The sequence below is a fragment of the Podarcis gaigeae genome, assembly GCF_964106915.1.
Source record: "Podarcis gaigeae genome assembly, chromosome: 1".
NCBI classification, from domain to species: Eukaryota; Metazoa; Chordata; class Lepidosauria; order Squamata; family Lacertidae; genus Podarcis; species Podarcis gaigeae.
The window spans coordinates 93,114,725-93,132,876 of record NC_139678.1 but is presented as its reverse complement, the minus strand read 5'-3'; the positions used below and the strand labels follow the sequence as shown (position 1 = coordinate 93,132,876).

At 41.2% G+C, this 18,152-nt stretch overlaps 1 protein-coding gene across 21 annotated transcripts in view; it reads right to left on the bottom strand.

The window, feature by feature from the left end:
- KALRN (kalirin RhoGEF kinase) overlaps positions 1-18,152 on the bottom strand; it is a 523,049-nt gene that overhangs the window by 6,322 nt on the left and 498,575 nt on the right. For 19 of the 21 annotated variants that reach the window (XM_083722227.1, XM_083722240.1, XM_083722241.1 and 16 more), the window contains 10 exons: positions 17,697-17,820; positions 11,623-11,682; positions 6,771-6,798; positions 5,772-5,943; positions 4,202-4,323; positions 3,179-3,310; positions 1,385-1,549; positions 909-987; positions 568-768; positions 21-159 (listed from right to left, as the gene is read on the bottom strand). In XM_083722227.1, the coding sequence (XP_083578353.1) occupies positions 21-159; positions 568-768; positions 909-987; positions 1,385-1,549; positions 3,179-3,310; positions 4,202-4,323; positions 5,772-5,943; positions 6,771-6,798; positions 11,623-11,682; positions 17,697-17,820 (1,222 nt within the window). Of the gene's footprint in view, positions 1-20; positions 160-567; positions 769-908; positions 988-1,384; positions 1,550-3,178; positions 3,311-4,201; positions 4,324-5,771; positions 5,944-6,770; positions 6,799-7,445; positions 10,051-10,080; positions 11,683-17,696; positions 17,821-18,073; positions 18,096-18,152 lie in introns of those variants that run through there. The other 2 variants (XR_014560170.1, XM_083722229.1) reach the window with 2 other exon arrangements.

Sequence of the window (18,152 nt, the reverse complement as noted above, 5' to 3'; positions counted from 1 at the left end):
GATATACACAAGCTTCCTACCTTTATATCCAAATGAGCGACTCGGCAGTTGTGAAGGTACTGTAAGGCTTCCATTGTGTCTCTTATGTAAAAAGCTACTTTCTCCTCCATCAATTCATCATGATTCATTAAGTAGTCCAAGAGACGGCCATCATCCATCCTAAAAGCCAACATTTATGAACTGAGAAAAGAAATCTAGCATAATGACAAACTCTTGCTAATACTTCAAACATGCGACTAACACCTTATAATGGAAGTGGTATTTTTAAAAAGCAATAAATAAAATACTTATATATTGCAGTGTAATAAGGGCTATCTCATTTTAAATACAGTTTAGGACTCTTTATTTAAGTGCATGCTATTTCACACTGACTTATTATGCCCACCCCCACCCCAGCCAACGCACATACTGGATTGTGTGAATATGACATTCACAGTCATCTGAAATATTGCTCTTTTATGGGGAAATGAAATCATTTTCATTACAATCATGAAATGTGTGATTGCAAAGATGGAGGATTCCCTCAGTATAACAAACAAGAAGTTTAGCTTCCATCAAAAGACTTACAGTTCTAAAATTAATATATAGGAGGAAGGTGACTCATAGGTGTCATGAATAGTGATATACTGAGGATGCTGCAAATGTTGCAACATGGCTGCCTCGTGTGCTGCCTGCTCCTCTTTCTTCATTTTTTTATTGATGAACTTCACTGCAACATCCTTCCTGGTGGCTTTGTGGATACATTTCTTTACAACAGCAAATCGACCCCTGTGGGGAGAAATGATAATAAGCATTATTCATTCATAAATCATGCACCCACTGCCTTAACAGATAACTTAAAAGAAACACCTGGCTTGTGCGTTTTAGTGAAATAATTGATTCCAATCTCATTTACTGAAATAATTCACCTTCCAATCTCATTCAGTTCTGTGTAGGCGAAATCAAAGTTCTCTTTCCAGGTCACGGTGGCTCCATCTGCAGCAGAGTCTGTGAAACCCAAAGGGATGGGGAAATAGAGTTGGTTGCAATGCCAATTATAGTCTTTATTACACATCAGTAATACAAAGGGAAAAGTTTAAAGAAAGAAAATCATGTGAGAGCTTTGACAAGCAAGCAGACGGCATGCCACCGAATGTGCACCCGGTTCCTAAATATTACGCCTTGAAAACAAAAGAAAAGAGCTGATCTAAATACATGTGTGCTGATCGGAAAAGACACAATCATATATATGTTGCCCTCAGATATCTATAGTTGACTACAAAATGCCAACAAGAAGCTTGATAATCACACAAACTTTAGCTTTTAAAGCAGAACTCTGACCGACCAGCTCTAATATTATTCCCTCTGAAAATTAGTATCCTTCCCTTTTTGACCAAGTTCTCACCGTATTCTGGAAGTTTCACAAACTCAGAGGCTTCGCTGGGCAAACTGATACCCCAGGGGTTGCTGGCACTGACTCGGAACTGATATTGACATCCAGGTGTGAGATCTTCAATAACGAGGTAGGTGTCCAAGGTGGAGGCAACAGACTGCTGCCAGACCTGTGAGCCTACGGGTTATGCAGAGAGAGATTAAGATAACATTTTTTAAAAGAACATGACTATAGATTTTAGAGAAGGGAGGATGTTGTGCCTTACTGACTCTTCCCCTCCACCCCACCACACTGAGACTAAGCTTTAATCCGGCCCTAATTGATAAAAAAAGAAAAGAAATACAGATTCTTTTAGAAGTCACCTGTGCTAAAAAGAAAAGAAAAGTAGCAACCACTTTGTCTTCTTGTATTGCCTGATTTAAACATGCAGTAGTGTGATGTTGTAGAATGGTCTATACCATATTAGACTAGAGGTAAGATACATTATTTCTGAACACCATATTAAAAAAATCATTCCAAGTGGAAAACTAGTGCAATGGGGAAATCATTAGAACTTTATTTTCTATTGGCAGGGAGTTGAATAAATACATAAATAAATAAAAATTGCACAGGAAAGTATTCAGTAATACTCTTCATCCTCTGTGGACTGAAGCGGAATGGTCTGTTCTACCACTTCAGACCCAGCTGTAAAGAGCTTCAAATTACTACCCATTCTCTTCTGGGCAATCTTCTGGCAACCACATGCCAGTGGTGGACAGCGCCAGAGGCAAAAGTGGGAAGAACCATTAAATGTAAAATGTACAACAGGCTAGTTTCTACACACATGCAAACATTCCTCTCTGTCCTCCATCTCAGCAAGCAAGAGGCATTCTCAGAGTTCAACAATGCATTCTAGCCAGGCAAAAAACACTCGAGAGAGGCAGGAAGCAGGGGCAGTGAGGTGTGCTGCCTAGGAGTCTTGCTTGAGAGCTAGACAGAAAGGCCTGGAGGGCCACATTTGGTCCATGGGCCTGAGGTTCCTTCCCCCAGCTTATTGCAGCATGCTGGTCATGCATTTTTCACTGGTCTTTGTCAGGTATATGGACCAGTGTGGTGATCACCACCAGTTGAAGAACCCTTCACATCTGGACTGTGTGAGTCAGGATGACTGAAAACAGGCTTGCCAGATCAAGTCCATAGATTTCGCCTTTCACTTAAATAGGCTGGCAACCCCATGTAATACTGGTGCTCCCTTGCTCCACTTGCACTTGCATCCTCTGAGGCCCATGGTTAAGCTGGAGGTCCACAGCTGACCAGCAGAAGAACCTGGCCCTGATGTTGCTTCTCTTGCCATTGCCACCCACTGGCCTGCTCTCTCCCACTGGCCCACAGCAGGCAGTGCAATGAAGCCATGGAAGGGAAGGAGCAGCAATTGCCACTGCCTGCTCACTTGCTGGCAGAGAAAGAGAGAGTGTGCAAGTGGGTAGTAGCAGGGAGGAGGAAAGAGGTCACTAGGGCTTCTTACCCAAGGGCTCCCAAAACCTCAAGCCAGTTTTGCTCACCTGTATTCTCCTGGCTGCCACGGGACATGACTTGTCCCACTTGCAGATGGGAGGGAAAGGTAATGGCGAAGCCACTGCTGCTAACTTGCTCACACCCTCCCAGTTGCACCAGACAACCCTAGCAGAAAGAGGCAGCATAGGCAACACCCCAAATTAAAAGGCACTGAAGCCTATTAGCTCAGCCTAGCAGCTCCGCACAACAACCTGGATCATCCTATGACAATCAGTTGCAAACCAAAGGTGTACCATGAGTTTAAGCATATACCTTCTTCTCTGTACTCCACTGTGTAACCTGAAATGGTGCAGTTCCCTGTACTGGATGGAGGCAGCCAGCGAAGAATCACGGAGGTGCAGCTTCTTTCCTGAGCAATAGGGCGATTTGGGGCTGCAGGGACACCTGAGGTGTAGACAGGGGAGCAAAATCAGGAGAGAGTTGCATTGCAAATCACGCAAAAGAGGGTTTATTAAAACACACAGAGAGAAAGTTTCCTAGAGCAATCATGGGTACAGCAGAACTGATGGGCATGTCTTAGGACACAACTATCAGAGACTGCCAGAGATCTAGAATCTGATCCTGTACTTGTATGCTTTGCTGGATAAATGGCAAATTCGGAGAGGTGGGGAAATGGTTGGGGCAGGGGCGCTAACTCCACTCCTCCCAAAATTGTAGCCCTAATTCCTAAGTCTTTGCTCCCATAAAACCTGCAATTAACCTAATCCAAGTATCACCAGCCAGCACCCACTGGTGACAATGGGCCATGCTATATACCAAAATTGTGGGCAATTTACTTTGTTGTCGAAGCTCTTCTTGCAAATAATAGTACACATGAGAGCTGATATACATGCTTAGGGTGGTAGAGGGAAGTATGCTGTTCACCCTCTTGGATTATATCACTTTAACTCTGTGTGTGTGCATATGTGTTAGAGAGAGGAAGAAGGGGAAGAGATGAATTTGTAGTGATGGGGGCATGTGGAGGGGAGAACTGGTTATTTCCCATGTAGAAAGTAGTACACAAAGTACATGTAGTATTTCAAATGCAAATGAGGAATCACCCATTTGAATACCACACATATACACAACCAACCTGGTCTGCAAAAGCCTAGCATGTCAGCTTTCCACAGGCAGGGATGGTTTTGACATGTGTGGATTCCTCACCTGCATTTTGAAGTGGTATACAGGCCCATGTACAATTAAGCCAAACATTTCAAAAGCTGATTGCACCATGATTTAAACCAATGGAAGCTCTGGCTGAGCAAACATACAAAAAACCAGCAAGAAATCCATTACCTTGTACTTTTATTGTAGCCGAAGTGGACACTGTTCCAAGCTCATTTGTTGCCACACAAGTATAAATACCGCTGTCTTGAGGCATCACATTACAGATCTTCAGAGTGATTTCACCTGAATCGCTGGAGAGGTGCAGATGTCAGTGTTTTAATCTGTTACTCTGCTAAGCATTTTACACTGGCTCAGTTTCCAGTGGCAAGCGGCTGCCAATCCATTTCAACTGACACAGAAAACAAGTCTCAGTGGATAGCAGACAAGCAGAGCCCTTCGTATTATGCAGTTTTGTGGATGCAGGTGACTTACAAGGAGAGGAGGAAGAAAGTAGTAATGGATCCAGTTCTCTGTGTTAATGATTAACGATTTAGAGGCCCATAAGAATGGCACAGTTCATCACCAGGTAGAAAGTGGTATTTTATTTAAAATAATAATAAAATCAGTGTGGGCTGTTATTGTGGTCCTCTGCTTCTTCTAATACTATCACTTAAATGTGCATTGCCCGCCTCTCCTGGAGTCAGCATAAACAGTAAAAGGTTGCTGAAGTGCCACAAAAACCCATTATAAAGGCAATAGGGGTGTCCCACAGAGAACATCAATATTTCCTTTTGACCTGCTGAGAGGGCTACCCAAGAACTATTTCCCTTGCTTCACTTTTAAAAAATGCTTGTGGCCACATACTTTAAGATGCATGAAAATGTCACATGGAAACAGTACAGAACAATTCTGTGGTTGTACCCTGTGATGTATTTCATGGATAAAAGTGCTCACATCATATGCGTGCCTTTGACTACAGCGCCTATATCTAAAGTGTCCTTGATTTCTTATCATCAGAAGCATTCAGTTGCTCTGATGAATTTCCCTCATTGTTTCCTGAGGATGTGGACAAGATTCTTTCAGAGGTGTGGCTTACTACATGTGTTCTTTCTCTTTCTCTCTTGTGATCAGGGAGTTGATTAAAACCTCCCTTAGAGAAGGTATGGCTCCAGCTCCCTTGAAAGTGATGAGAGTGGTGCTGGGGAAACCCAGCTAGATGGGTGGGGTATAAATATTATTATTATTATTATTATTATTATTATTATTATTATTAACCTCCTTCCTCTTCTGAAGCCATGCTTTGATCTGGACTGGATCAGGCCAGTGGCCCACCTAACTCAGCATCCTATTCTCATAGCAGCCAACTAGATGGCTGTGGGAAACTGGCAATCAGGAGCCTAAGCACAATAACACTCTCCCCTTCTGCGGCCCCCAGCAATCATGGAGGCAGAGCTAGTGGCTAGTACCTTGACAGCCTTATCCTCCATTCATTTGTCCAATTCCCCCTTTCATAAGAAGAGTCTTGCTTCATCAGATCAAATACCCATTTAGTTCAGCAGTCTGTTCCCACATTCGCCAACCATATGCCTACATTTATTTATTTTTTTTCAAATTTCAGGGTCCTAAACTGGCTCTCCTAACATAGCTGGGCATATAGGGTCATTAGCTGGATTCAAACACTTTTAATGCACCACATTTTCTAGGAGTGCAACTGCTACATTTGTGCCATCCCAACACCCTCTGCAAAATATGAACGTACCAGGAGGAAACTGCATATGCAGCTGTGCTGTTGTCGTTGTCAAGGATGTTCTGATCTGGTCCTTTCCAGGTTATGGTTGGCTTTGGTCGCCCACAGACTTTGCACTGCAGCATTACCGTGTCACCAAGCAAGCAGGTGATGTCCACTAAGGGCACGAGAAACTCTGGAGCAACTGCAGCAAAGGCCACACGTATAGAGACATAATGTTCACTGAAAACATAAACTAACCACAGGACGTTGAAAATACAAAATGTGCCTCAGTGATGCCTCTGTTGTACTGAGGGTTATTTATAAAGGGCTGTTATAAAGACCTTGCCCAACACCTCCTGTAAAACCAAGCATCAAGCAATAAAAGCAGCATCTGTTATCAGGTGAAACTCGGGAACCTGAAAATCTCAGCACTCTCACACACAAATTCACACCTGGAAAGTCTCCATGAGGAAACCCTATATCCCGTGGTCTCCCATGAAATTCCAGAGGATTGCAAAGAATTCTGCAGGAAGTTCTAGAACAAGGGTTACCAATATCATGCCTTTCAAAACCAAAACGGGAGTCTCCAGAACACAAAGATGGATGAATAACTAAAATCATGTTTATCGTATCAAAAATACACCAAAATCTATTTAAATTTGAATAAACCAAAGGAAAGCAAGTAAACCGCATTCAAATAAATTAAATATGTTCATTTTTTGTGAACAGATGCAATATGAAACCAAATATTAATCCAAGTAACATAACACTGAAGTATGATTGAATACTGAATGTCTCTCCCTCTCACACACATATTTACCAGACAAAATTTGAATGTGGGTTCAAACTGGTTGGTTCACCAAGCAATAGATTCCTTGGGACTGTGAGTGGTACTTGCTTGACATCATTCTTTCTTGACTAATTACTCAGATAAGATTTCACAGGACTTGTTTGGGCAAAGATGATTAAACCCAATGTTTGGTTTGCTAGATCATGGGAACAACCTGCCACATTTCTGTCCTTACTCACCTTCCTGGATGAAGTTTGGGTTGATGATCTGGAAAAAGAACAGATACATAAAAGAAATAGAAAAGTCTTTTTTAACGGGACAAGGAGAAGAGGGCTTATTCTCAGCAAAGTATTAGAGATTTGACATAAAGCTTGCTGAGGAACTAGAAGCACGTCTGGAAGGTTCTGATTCAGGATCCTGGGTGTGCTATTCCAGCACTCGTGACTTCCAGAGTCTAGAAGTGCAAGGTGCTGCAGCGCACAGCATGGAAAGGTTTTTTGGGACCAAATGTGAGTCAGTGCCCCTAATCCCCAAGGTCCTATGTCCTTGTCATAATGTGCAACAACCACTGTTTCCTAGGCCCATTCTTCAGCAATCAACATGACTTGGAGGAAACCACAAAGTTCATGTCATAGCTAGTTCTGGACAGTCCTGAGATGCATGAAGATTGCTGTGCTGGGGTCAAAGAACCATACAGTTCAGTATACCGCTCTCAAAAGCAGCCAACTTTTGAACATCTAGATAAGAATCAGGGTATTAAGACTAGGGCCACCTGCTGTTCTATGCCTCCAGTATCTGGTGATCTGAAGAGCCAGTGTGGTTCTTTCGTCTCTCAAAGGTAATTTGTCAAAGGCTGGCAGTGAGTAGAACAAGCCAGACTCTTTGACCCATACCACATTGCTGTCCGGCCCATCTGTTGGTGGGTCACTGCCTCTGCCTTCTGGTAACAAACTGCACAGTGAGGCCTTCTGCAGCACATCATTCTGATGTAGACACAACTAGGGTTGCCATACATCTGGAATTTCCTGGACATACACGGAATACTGTAGTCGGAAGCAGCGTGTGGCAGGAAATTGGGGGTGGGAATCATCACTGACAAGCACTGGCACACTAAAACCACAGACGAAGCTCTAAATGTGAACAACATTAAAATTTGAAGCTTTCCGTTACAAAGGGTTTCAAGTGAAATTTGAACCTCAGTTTTGAGGGATGACTTTAGAAAACTGTTGTTAGTCTTGAGAAGTGAAATCTGAGACTGGATTATTAACCTGTCAAATCAAATGTTTTAGCTTTTTAAAAAATCGTTTTAATCTAATAATATCTGCAAATAGTAATGTTGGGACATAATAAAATTAGAATTTGTGTGTTCACACATTGAAGCAAATTTAGCTATTTTTAGCAAATATTCTGAAAGTCATTCAGTTCCTACTATAAAGCATTCCTACTATATACATTTAGGCCCAATGTGATGGTCAAACTACACTTTATATTACACTTATGAAAAACATTACCACTCTTTCTTGGAGAAAAAGCAGCCTCTGTAAGCAATACTTTGCTTCAGCAGCAGAGAGCAGCTTTGCGCCAAGATTCGTGGATTAACGATGAACTGCTTTGCAACCACTCAAACACAAATGGATATTTAAAACAAAGAATATAACTATTTCGCATAAGGCTGAGATGGGAGGTTTTTTTTATTAATAGGCAGTACTACACATTATAATTGCTGCAGGAAATAGAGCTGGCATTTTGAGTCTTAAAATTCACCAGCAAGAATCATAGTTTACTGAAACCTCTCAAAGTCAAATTTCAAAGGTGAAATTTGACAAATTGTAAAACTCAAAGTTTCAGTTTTAAAATTATGAATTTTAAATGTTTACTACTTTCCCCTAACATTCACATTTCTTGCAACAATTGTAAAGTGCAGCTGCACCCTAAATATGCAGAAAGCAGGACTGGCATGAAAGGGATCCACATTATTTAAAGTTTTAACAATGCACCTTCAGGGCAAATAGCCATGGCAAATTGCCTAGTTCATTTGGACATGGCTCAGTTGCACATTAATAAGCCTTTTCAGAATCAATCTCTTCTTTTTTTGCCTTTTGCCAGCCTGAGTTCTGCTCATGGAGAATATAGCAGTTACTGTATTACCTGTCATCTAGCCATTAAAAGTTTGGGGCATTTCTTTGGGTTGGGGGAGGGTGGCTATCCTAACTGGCATACATCTTTCCAATCTGAATTGCACTTCCAAATGGGCTTGTGAAACAAACTGAAATAATTATAAGCTACCTTTGTTGTAACATTATTGTCCTTTGTGAAAAACCAGAGGACATAAATCAAGAATGGGAAACATGTGGCTATCTAAATGCTGCTGGACTTCCAAATTCCCATCATCCCTGATGACTGGCCATGCTGGCTGGGGCTGTTGGGAGTCAGAGTGCAACAACTTCCCGAAGGGCATAGATTCTCCACCCAGGCATGAACAATGCAGGCTGAAGGGACCTTGTAATCAAGGCTTTCTGATTGTCGCATAGTACAGTCTGGTTGTACATTTAAAACATACAACTTGTGCCAAAGAATCTTGGGGCTGTAGTTTGTTAAGGGTGCTGGGGAGTGTAGCCATGTGGTGGGTGAACTACAGTTCCCAGTATATTTTTTTGGGGGGGCCGTAACTGTTAGAAGTGCTATAAAGGTGCATTCCATTTGTCCAGAGACTTCGCAAAATAGAAACAGAGGCAGTTAAAAAAAGAGCTAGGCTGGATTTTCTCTCTTAGATGCGTTAACATTTTATTCCCAGGGATGGTTTGTGTTGTAACCTGGGGAAGTATTTGGAAATGGTATCCTCCCCTCCACACCTGTAAGGGCCTGATACACACACTGCCACATTATCCTACTGCATGTGTAGGCCCAATGTGATGGTCAAACTATACTTTATGTTACACTTCTGAAAAAAGCATTACCACTCTTACTTGGAGAAAAAGCAACCTATAGAGACCTCTAAGTCAGTTTCCTGTCAAATGTCCCCCCTTACCTGCTCTCTGCTCTTGACAGCACCATTCAGAGCCAAGAGCAGCTGCATTTTTATTTTTTTACCATGAAATCTAGCTGGTTGGTTGTGTTAAGAAAAGCAGAGGGCACCTATTAAGGACAAGCTCAGAGAAGGGAAGAGGTGTATAGTAGCCATTTTGTTCTTAACCTACCCAAAGACTGAAGAGCCTCAATATTCTGCTTTGGAGTCTAATGACTAGCAGACAGACAGCGGCAAGTGTGTACACTCTCCTGCCTTTGCTATATATACACCTTTCAAGAGAAGGAAGTGAGGAAGAACAAACGAAGATGGATGAAGACTTTTACTAATCAGTTAAAGCAGGGAGACTGTGGAACTGTGAGTGGTCCAAGCCAGCTGCTTGGAAGATGGCTGGGTACTGTTAAGTATTAGGCAGGGTTACTGGACACGACATGGTCAACCAGATGAATGGAGCATTACAGAACAAACTGAAGCACTGGGATACTGCAAGTCTACTTTGGGAGCTGGGTGGCAATGTGTCCTACTTTACAGAGGACAGTCCTCTATTTGAAGTCCAGTTTAAAGATAAAGAGCCCCAAGTGAGGACATCAGGGCCCATGAAGTTGTCCATCAACAGTGAGTATCTGGACCAGAAATTGAGAAGGCATATATATCACCTGGCCAAAGTCTTTCACACTATGTTGAGATGCATCATATTTCTATTTAAATCACAGTAATTGTCTCTATTTTATTATTAAATTTCTATACTGCCCTATATTTGCATAGATACATAGAAATTAGCACATACATAAATTAGACATACATCTGTGTCTTCTTCTGTCGATGTATAAGTAGCCAACTTGTTTGCGAGTTCAAAACAGCATTGTAACATTTTGCAAGTTGGCAGAGTACTGTTGCTAGGGCAAGGCAGATGGCAGAAGGCCGCCTTCACAGAGGGACAAATGTTTCATAACTGTCACGAGAAGAGAGGGATATGCTCCTTTTTCATGACAATAACATAATATATGGGGGAGCACATGAAATGAGCCTGTGTAAGGCCCAGTGTTGCTGGCCTTTTAGAATATGAGACCTTTTCCCTGACTCCTTCCATACAAAAATATTGCTGTATCTCATTTTCTTCTGGGCTTCCTCTTCCTTTGTCCCTAGGTTTTGCGTTCATGTAAACAAAGCAGTGAGGCCAACAATGGATATTCTATTAAAAGTCTTTTAAAATAAACTATAATTACAAAGGCACAGCAAGTACAGTGGTATCAACATAGCACTGTTTAGCCAAAAGCAAATAAAAGAAGGAAGTTGGGAGGTAGGAATTCACTGCCTTGTTGTATCAGTTGGTCTCTAAGGTGCTACTGGACAATTTTTTATTGTTGTATCAAGTTTGCCTTACAGCTGAAGTCTGCAAGGCAAGTTTCACTGCAACCAGGGATGGGGCACCAATGGTTCTTCAACTCTTGTCAGACTACAGCTTCCATCATCCCTGACCATTAGCCATGCTAGCTGGAGCTGATGGGAGTTGGGGGTCTAACAGTGGGAGGACCACAGGTTCCCCACCTTGTACTAAATGGAATCTGAAACTGCCCAGATCTTACTGGTAAATGCACTTCAGTAGTACCAATGGACAGCAGCTGACCATGGACAGTTGCTAATATCGGTCAAAACAGGACCATTTCTCTTCGGTAATGATTAAGGGCATATTCAAGTGATCGCCAATGGTAGGTGTGGGTTTTTTGTACACTTTTCTCTAGGGAATGGAAAACCAGCATTGTAGGCAGTCCAAAACACACTGGTGCATATAAGATACACATTTACAGTCTAGTAAGGATTAGCACAAGCCAATCTGACACCTCACGTGCAGAATATAAAGGGCAGTTAAAAGGTTTTTAACAAATTAGATCAGTGATAGTTTGTTGCCCTTTAACATCGCCCTAGATCTGCTATCTGAGATGGCATTCTGCCTATCAGTCAGCCCCAAGTGCATTCCACTACACATGCAAAATTTCTCAGGGGGGTGGGATAGAAAAAGGTGCAAGGTGGGGGGAAGGGGAAGGTGCAAAAGGGTTATTGTCTACCTCCATGCTAGTGTTGGGATCAAGGTCATCACACTCTGACTCCTCTGAACTGTTTGTCTCCTTTTTGGCAGCATGGAGGAAAGAGAACAAAGTTACAATGGGGAGAGAGATTAAGAGGCACAAGATCAGCAGAAGCAGGTGAGCGCAAGGTAGCAATGTGCACTGTGCAACTAACATGCTTTCCAAACAAAGAGGCACTAAGTGGCAAGCAGGAAAAGAAGAAAAAAGGTGTAGTAATCTTGAAATCATTCAAGGGGGAAAAAAATCAAAGGTTTTAATGGAAGCAGCAGTATGAGGAGCTACCTCTGCTATACCAGCCCACTCCCACGCCCCATTTTGCAAGGCCCTTAAAACATCCACAACAATACTATACATGGAGAGCATTCACCAAACTCTTAACATTCTGTTCTAGTGGAATCTATATCCTCCCAATGAACTCAGTTTGAAATAAGACGTCAGGTGGAGCCAAGAGTTCAATCTCCTTGGATTTGTTGTGTTTTTTAAAAAGACTTTCAGGTGTTTGACCATTCAGCCTATCAAATGTCAATCCTTTAAAAATGTACATGATCCATATACTTCAGTCAGCTTAAACATAAATGCAATCTGATGTGTGCAAGTACATAATTTTAAATTTAAGCACCCACCTTAAAAATCCAAACAGCATTTTCTTTGTTTCTGTTTTTTTGTGCTCCTTGGCCCAAATCCAAAGAAACATTAGAGCACAGCATAAGGTATCCCACTTACGGCTGCACTCAAAGCCCCCTCCCGCACCCTCCTTACAATACTGATTGCCTATTGATTTGAGGTGTGTGTGGCCAGACTCGGTCCAGGCATCCTGTCCCAAATGCTTATTGGTCTTATCACTGCTGATAGATCAAATTACTCGTTTGACGGTATGTACACAACATAACAGGCACTGTAGGCACCCTTCTGAGTGGTGGATGTGGGAGATCACCCTGCTGCCACAGCAAACTTTTCCATTCTTTTGTAGGATAATCCGCAAGCAGATAAAAGTGGATCACCCTGCCTGCCCTGTAGTGATTGTGGAAGGGAAGGATGCAATAATGCAATTCCTGATCAAAAGAGTAGTATCAAACCTTACCTAGAACAAAGTGGTAGATGGGTTTAATTTTTAGCATGTCAAACAGGCACCAAGAGAAAAATATTACTTTAAAAAAAGAAAGAAAACTGACTGATCAGTAGAGCAGGTCATGGGTAGTCAACCCTCAGAATGTGGTTGAGTGCCATTAGCCCCAGTCAATGGTCAGGGAGCTGCAGTTCAGCAACATCAGAAGGACACTCCATTGGTTACCCCTAAGTAAAGGGCTTTTATATCAAACACAAATGAAAAAAGAAAATTGTGCTGGGAACTGCAAGAGTGTTTAAGTGTATTTAGTTGTACATAATTATTGTGACTATTATTGTCCTGAATTCACACAAAAATAAGTGCTGCACTTAAACCAGACTTCTCTCCATTGTCATTTAAATTGCAAAGCAGGTTTTTTTTAAATTGCAAAGCAGTTTTGATGGATCTTTCTCGTTCCTGCCCAAAGAGTTTTGGGTTGAGATCCACAAACCAGTTTTGCCACGATTTAGACAAATAATGATTCCATGAAAATCCCACAAACTGCTAAAGCTAAATTTTAATATTTGTCATTATAATATTTCTTTACTCAAAAGTATTACAAGTAATCTGAGATGTTAAAAAGCCATATATTGCTGTTTAATCACAAATATTATTTATAACACAGCTCAAAATCATATGTTATACAGTGGTACCTCAGGTTAAGTACTTAATTCGTTCCGGAGGTCCGTTCTTAACCTGAAACTGTTCTTAACCTGAAGCACCACTTTAGCTAATGGGGCCTCCTGCTGCCGCTGCACCGCCGTAGCACAATTTCTGTTCTCATCCTGAAGCAAAGTTCTTAACCTGAAGCACTATTTCTGGGTTAGCAGAGTCTGTAACCTGAAGCATATGTAACCTGAGGTACCACTGTATGTGTCAAAAAAAGACTAAATAAAGGAAATACTAAATGAAAACTTGAATCTCTGTGTTGGCTTCAATCTACACAACTGATAGTGTGCACCTATAGAACTATTAACTGTCCAGACAGGTTTGAGAAATATGCTACCACAAGAGCTTGTAGCTAGAGCTCTCTTTATACTACAGTGTTTTGATGTTAGTATGTTTTTAAGACAGACGCAAGAGAATGCAAAGAAAAAAAGTGTTCTGCATAATATATATTTTGAGAAGTAACATTTTAAAGTTAGAATTTTAAAGAAATAGATCTACCACTAAACACATAGGGTGGAAGTCAGTAGAATGCTAAATTATTGTTCCATCTGGCTGTTCTGGGAGTTTCAAGCCTCCTGAGCAGATTGGGAATGGTGGGCCATAGGGATAACTGTTTATGTAACTTTCAATTGTTTATGTCACTTGCAAAGATGTATTTTGAAATATTAAATTCTCTTTGAGTTTCTAAAATATTGTTCTAGATATTATATTAGAAATGTGACCCAATATTACAAATTATATGTAATACAGAATATCAGTGAAGAATTTTAAGAATGCATTCGTTTCCAATTAATAAGGGTTTCTCCACACCTGCACCCCTGTGGAATATTTTTAGAAATGTAGTTTCCTGGTAAAGACCGATATGTGATTGAAACATGCCGGACTGCAAGTAGAAACTATTCAAGGCATTTTAAATTGCAATATATGGCTCAACCCTCTTCTTCCTGTTATGCTGCTCAGATTGCAAAGGAGAACCAGGCTCATATACCTTAAACAGTCTGGTCAAGATGATTCCTGCTTTGGAAACATCTTGCCTTGATTACTGACTTGCATTACATGTGCCCTTGAAGACAACTTGGAAGCTTCAATTGGTATAGATGCAGAATATAGCTGCCAGAGTTCTGGGTAGTATGGCCGGATGTCTATATTTGTGTGTGGCAATCTATTCACCACATTAAATATGCTGGTATTTACTTTTAAAGCCCTACACAGCTTAAGATCCCCAAACCTGAAGGAGACCAATTCTCACTGCAACCTGTGTGTGATTAAGGACCTTTTTTGGTACTGGCATGCCCTCTATGCAGTACTCTTGTTATAGAGACTTAGCATGGTGCCTACATTGATGGCACCAGGTTGAAATATTATTGTTCAGCCTGGCATTTAATCTTGTGCATGTTTTAAGAATGTAGCCTCTCTCTACTCTGGTTTTATTGTTGCATTTTATGTCTATCTTGATGGTGCAATGCCCTGAAATTTTTATGAGTGAAGAATGGTATGAAAAGTTTTAAATAAATATAGCAGCTATACAGAAGAATTTTAGCAGGTGCAGCTGGTCATGGCAGAAGTGGGAAAAAGCTGCACCTGCTAGAACTGCAGCTCCTACGCATCTGCTAAAGTTATATGAGCCCCATCTTCCTTTACTTTAAACTAGAGTAAGCAGATGAAAGCATCAAGCAGGCTCACTGAAGTTAGCACTGCTGAATAGACACTGACAAACACAAGCATATTAACACACAAAAATGCAAATGTTGTTAGAATGCATGCAGATTTTACATTGCCACCACCACAGTTAATTCAATTTAAACCCCAATTCAACAAAAACACTTCTGTACAGTCATTGGTATTCCAAAAACAGCATTAATTTGAATGGAAACGAAATTATTTGCCTGAAGATTTTCTATGGCGTGAGTCACAGAATGTAGACTTGGTCCATTTGATAAAGTTCTAAAGGGAGCAAGAAGGACCTGGGGTGGATTAGGCACTCTTCCATATTATCCAAACACTGTATGTGACAAATCACACAACCAGAATGAAAACTAAGAAAAACCTTACAAATAAAAATGACAGTGTATTAGTAGCCCCAACAAATGCTGCCTGAATGGCATCAGCAGGGATCTGGAACGGCTTAAGAACATGAAAAAAGTGGCTGACTCCTCACCATATTTGGAAAAAAAACCACAAACAACTTTCTGATTGCCTAAGCCCCACTGACTTCAGTAGTTCATTAGAGACCAAGTGCTTTGATGGACTGAGACTTAAGAGCCTGATCAAAATAGTTGTTGGAAGTTAGTGATAGAAGAGCCCAGTAGACACCCACAATATTAGGAGGGTGATCCACAACAACTGATCACACCACAGCTAGTGCCTAGGGGGCCATTGTTGGAAAAAGGTTGGGAGACACTGGTCTAGGGATCTGCAAAGGGTGAATTGACAATGCTCATTGTGCAACAACTCAGGCCATCACTAAGGCTAGCAGTGTGAGTAGTTATACCCTGTTTGTAATTCTGCTGGAAGTCGCAGATCAGACTGCCTTATCACAGATCAAGGTGGTTTGGGGTGGGCCTTTTTGTCACATGCTGTTATGTTCGTTAAGGCTTGCAAGCTTATCATAGTTGCCTTGAGCATTTCATCCCCAAGAGTTTCATGAACCTACATTGCAGATCTCACAATGAATTTGCTACACAAACATTTTTTAGCCTTTGCCCATGAGAAGGTTGCTTGGCATAAAGCTGTTATGTCAACCCCATGAAACAATGGTGTAGTGGTGGGCGAGAAGGTAAAGTTGGCATTTCACAATTAATTCCATGCCCCACTTCTTCATGGAAATGTTAAAAAAAAAATGTGTCACTGCAAGCAAAATGTACATACATCTCTGTTGGGCCACTTACAAAACTCCTGCTTCACTTCCACAAACATTCCTGGCACTTTTATACTAAAAAATTGCACTGAGATTTCTTTAGATCATGTTTATGGAGGGCAGGAATTTTGTGCCAACTGCATGACTTGCGTGTCTTCCACTGTCTCCAGTAAGTCATGCCTATTAAGAGGAAAAGCACTGAAACTGGGTTTCAGGGAGTGGAATTCAATCCCATGGTGGACAAAAAATTCCTTGGATACTCCTTGCCAAATCAGTCTGTCTCTTTTTCAGCTAGAAAATGACAACCAGTGATGTGCTTCTCATGATGACTTTGAGGACTAGCGAGCATAAGTGGGATTTATGACTGTTATGTAAACCTCTTAGAAATTTTCTTTTTTGCTTAACCAGTCTAGAAATATTGTTAAATAAAAAAAATAAAAAGAGACAATACTCAGAGTGGTGTGTCCCCCACCCCCCTAGGCAACACAGTTCCCAACTAAATGACTCTTTATTACAACTGGATTTTCCTATAACCCTTTTTTTTGGGGGGGGGGTTAAATGATTAGCCAGAAGAGCTGGAAGTTATTTGGGTTGTTCCTATATAGCAGGCACAATTCCAGGAGATGTCAGAAGCCACCTGAAAGAACCAGAGCAGTAAGTAAACATTGCCCTTACATAACTGGGTGGGGGGAAAGGTAAAGTTTTTCTTCCTCATCCCTAATTTCTAGAAATTTAATTTCCAGGAATTAGTCATAATACATCTATAACATACAAATCAATCTCTGTAGTATTGGAAATGCTGCAATAGCTAAACTAGTTTAAAAACAGCAGTGTTAGGCAGTGTTTAAGCAGCCCTAGAAGGATGAAGCAGCCCCACCAAAACTTCTAGCAGGTCATTTTGACAGAGGCTGCCTGTTCTGCACTGTCATTGCTTACCAACCCCTGAAGGCATTTTGCTGCTCATGGATCATTTGTTGCAGATTGTTCCTCATCTATTAATAGCCAAGTCTTGCCTTGTTTGGGCTGGCATGATTTTTGGTCCCTCCAAGGGAAAATTTTGCTCACCTCTGCTTGGTCTTTTTAACTGGGCATCTTTAACTGCACGTACACTTTTGATGGTTGCATTAAACTTCTGAAGTTAAATACTACACACACAAACACACACACACAGAAACTATTTACTTACATTTTGGATGCCAGTGGTGAGGAGGGAAAAAAGCTGTGTTGTATCTTGCATGCAAAATCCGGCCAAAATGTCTACTACTACCGAAAAGTAAACCAAATTAAAAATAAAAAGCAAAAAGGGAAAAACAAAACAAAGTAAAAAGCCAGATGTCACCCCCTGTCCATATAGAGGATGTTGCAGGGGGAGTGAGGATGAGAAGCAGGAGGCAGCGCACAGCTTCTGATGGCCTTACTCACTTTAACAGAGACTTTGTTGCCCAGAATATCCTTGGGTTTACGTAGGCCATTGGCTTCAGTTTTGCCACTGCTTTCCTTTTCTGCCCGCTTTCTCATGCGCAGGGTATGCCATGAACATGACTTCCTGTTGTACCAAAAAATGCACCAATCAAATGGCGTATCTTAGTAGGAAGAGGAAGGGATGTGGAAAAGCAATCAGCACACATGTTCTTGATACCTGCAGCCCCCCTTAAGAAGGGAGAAGCCACTTGCAATATGCCTAGTTGGGTGCAAACATTCAAGTCAGGATTTCAAACTAGTCTAGAACAAATGTTTTGTTTATTCTTGCTAATTGAAAGAAGATATTTTCTGTAAGTTGGCTGCAGGTCCGCAGATAACAGCATACTTCTTATTCATAACCTGCAAGGGTTGGCAAAGTAAATTCTTCCAGTTAAAGTGAAAATATTGCAAAATTAG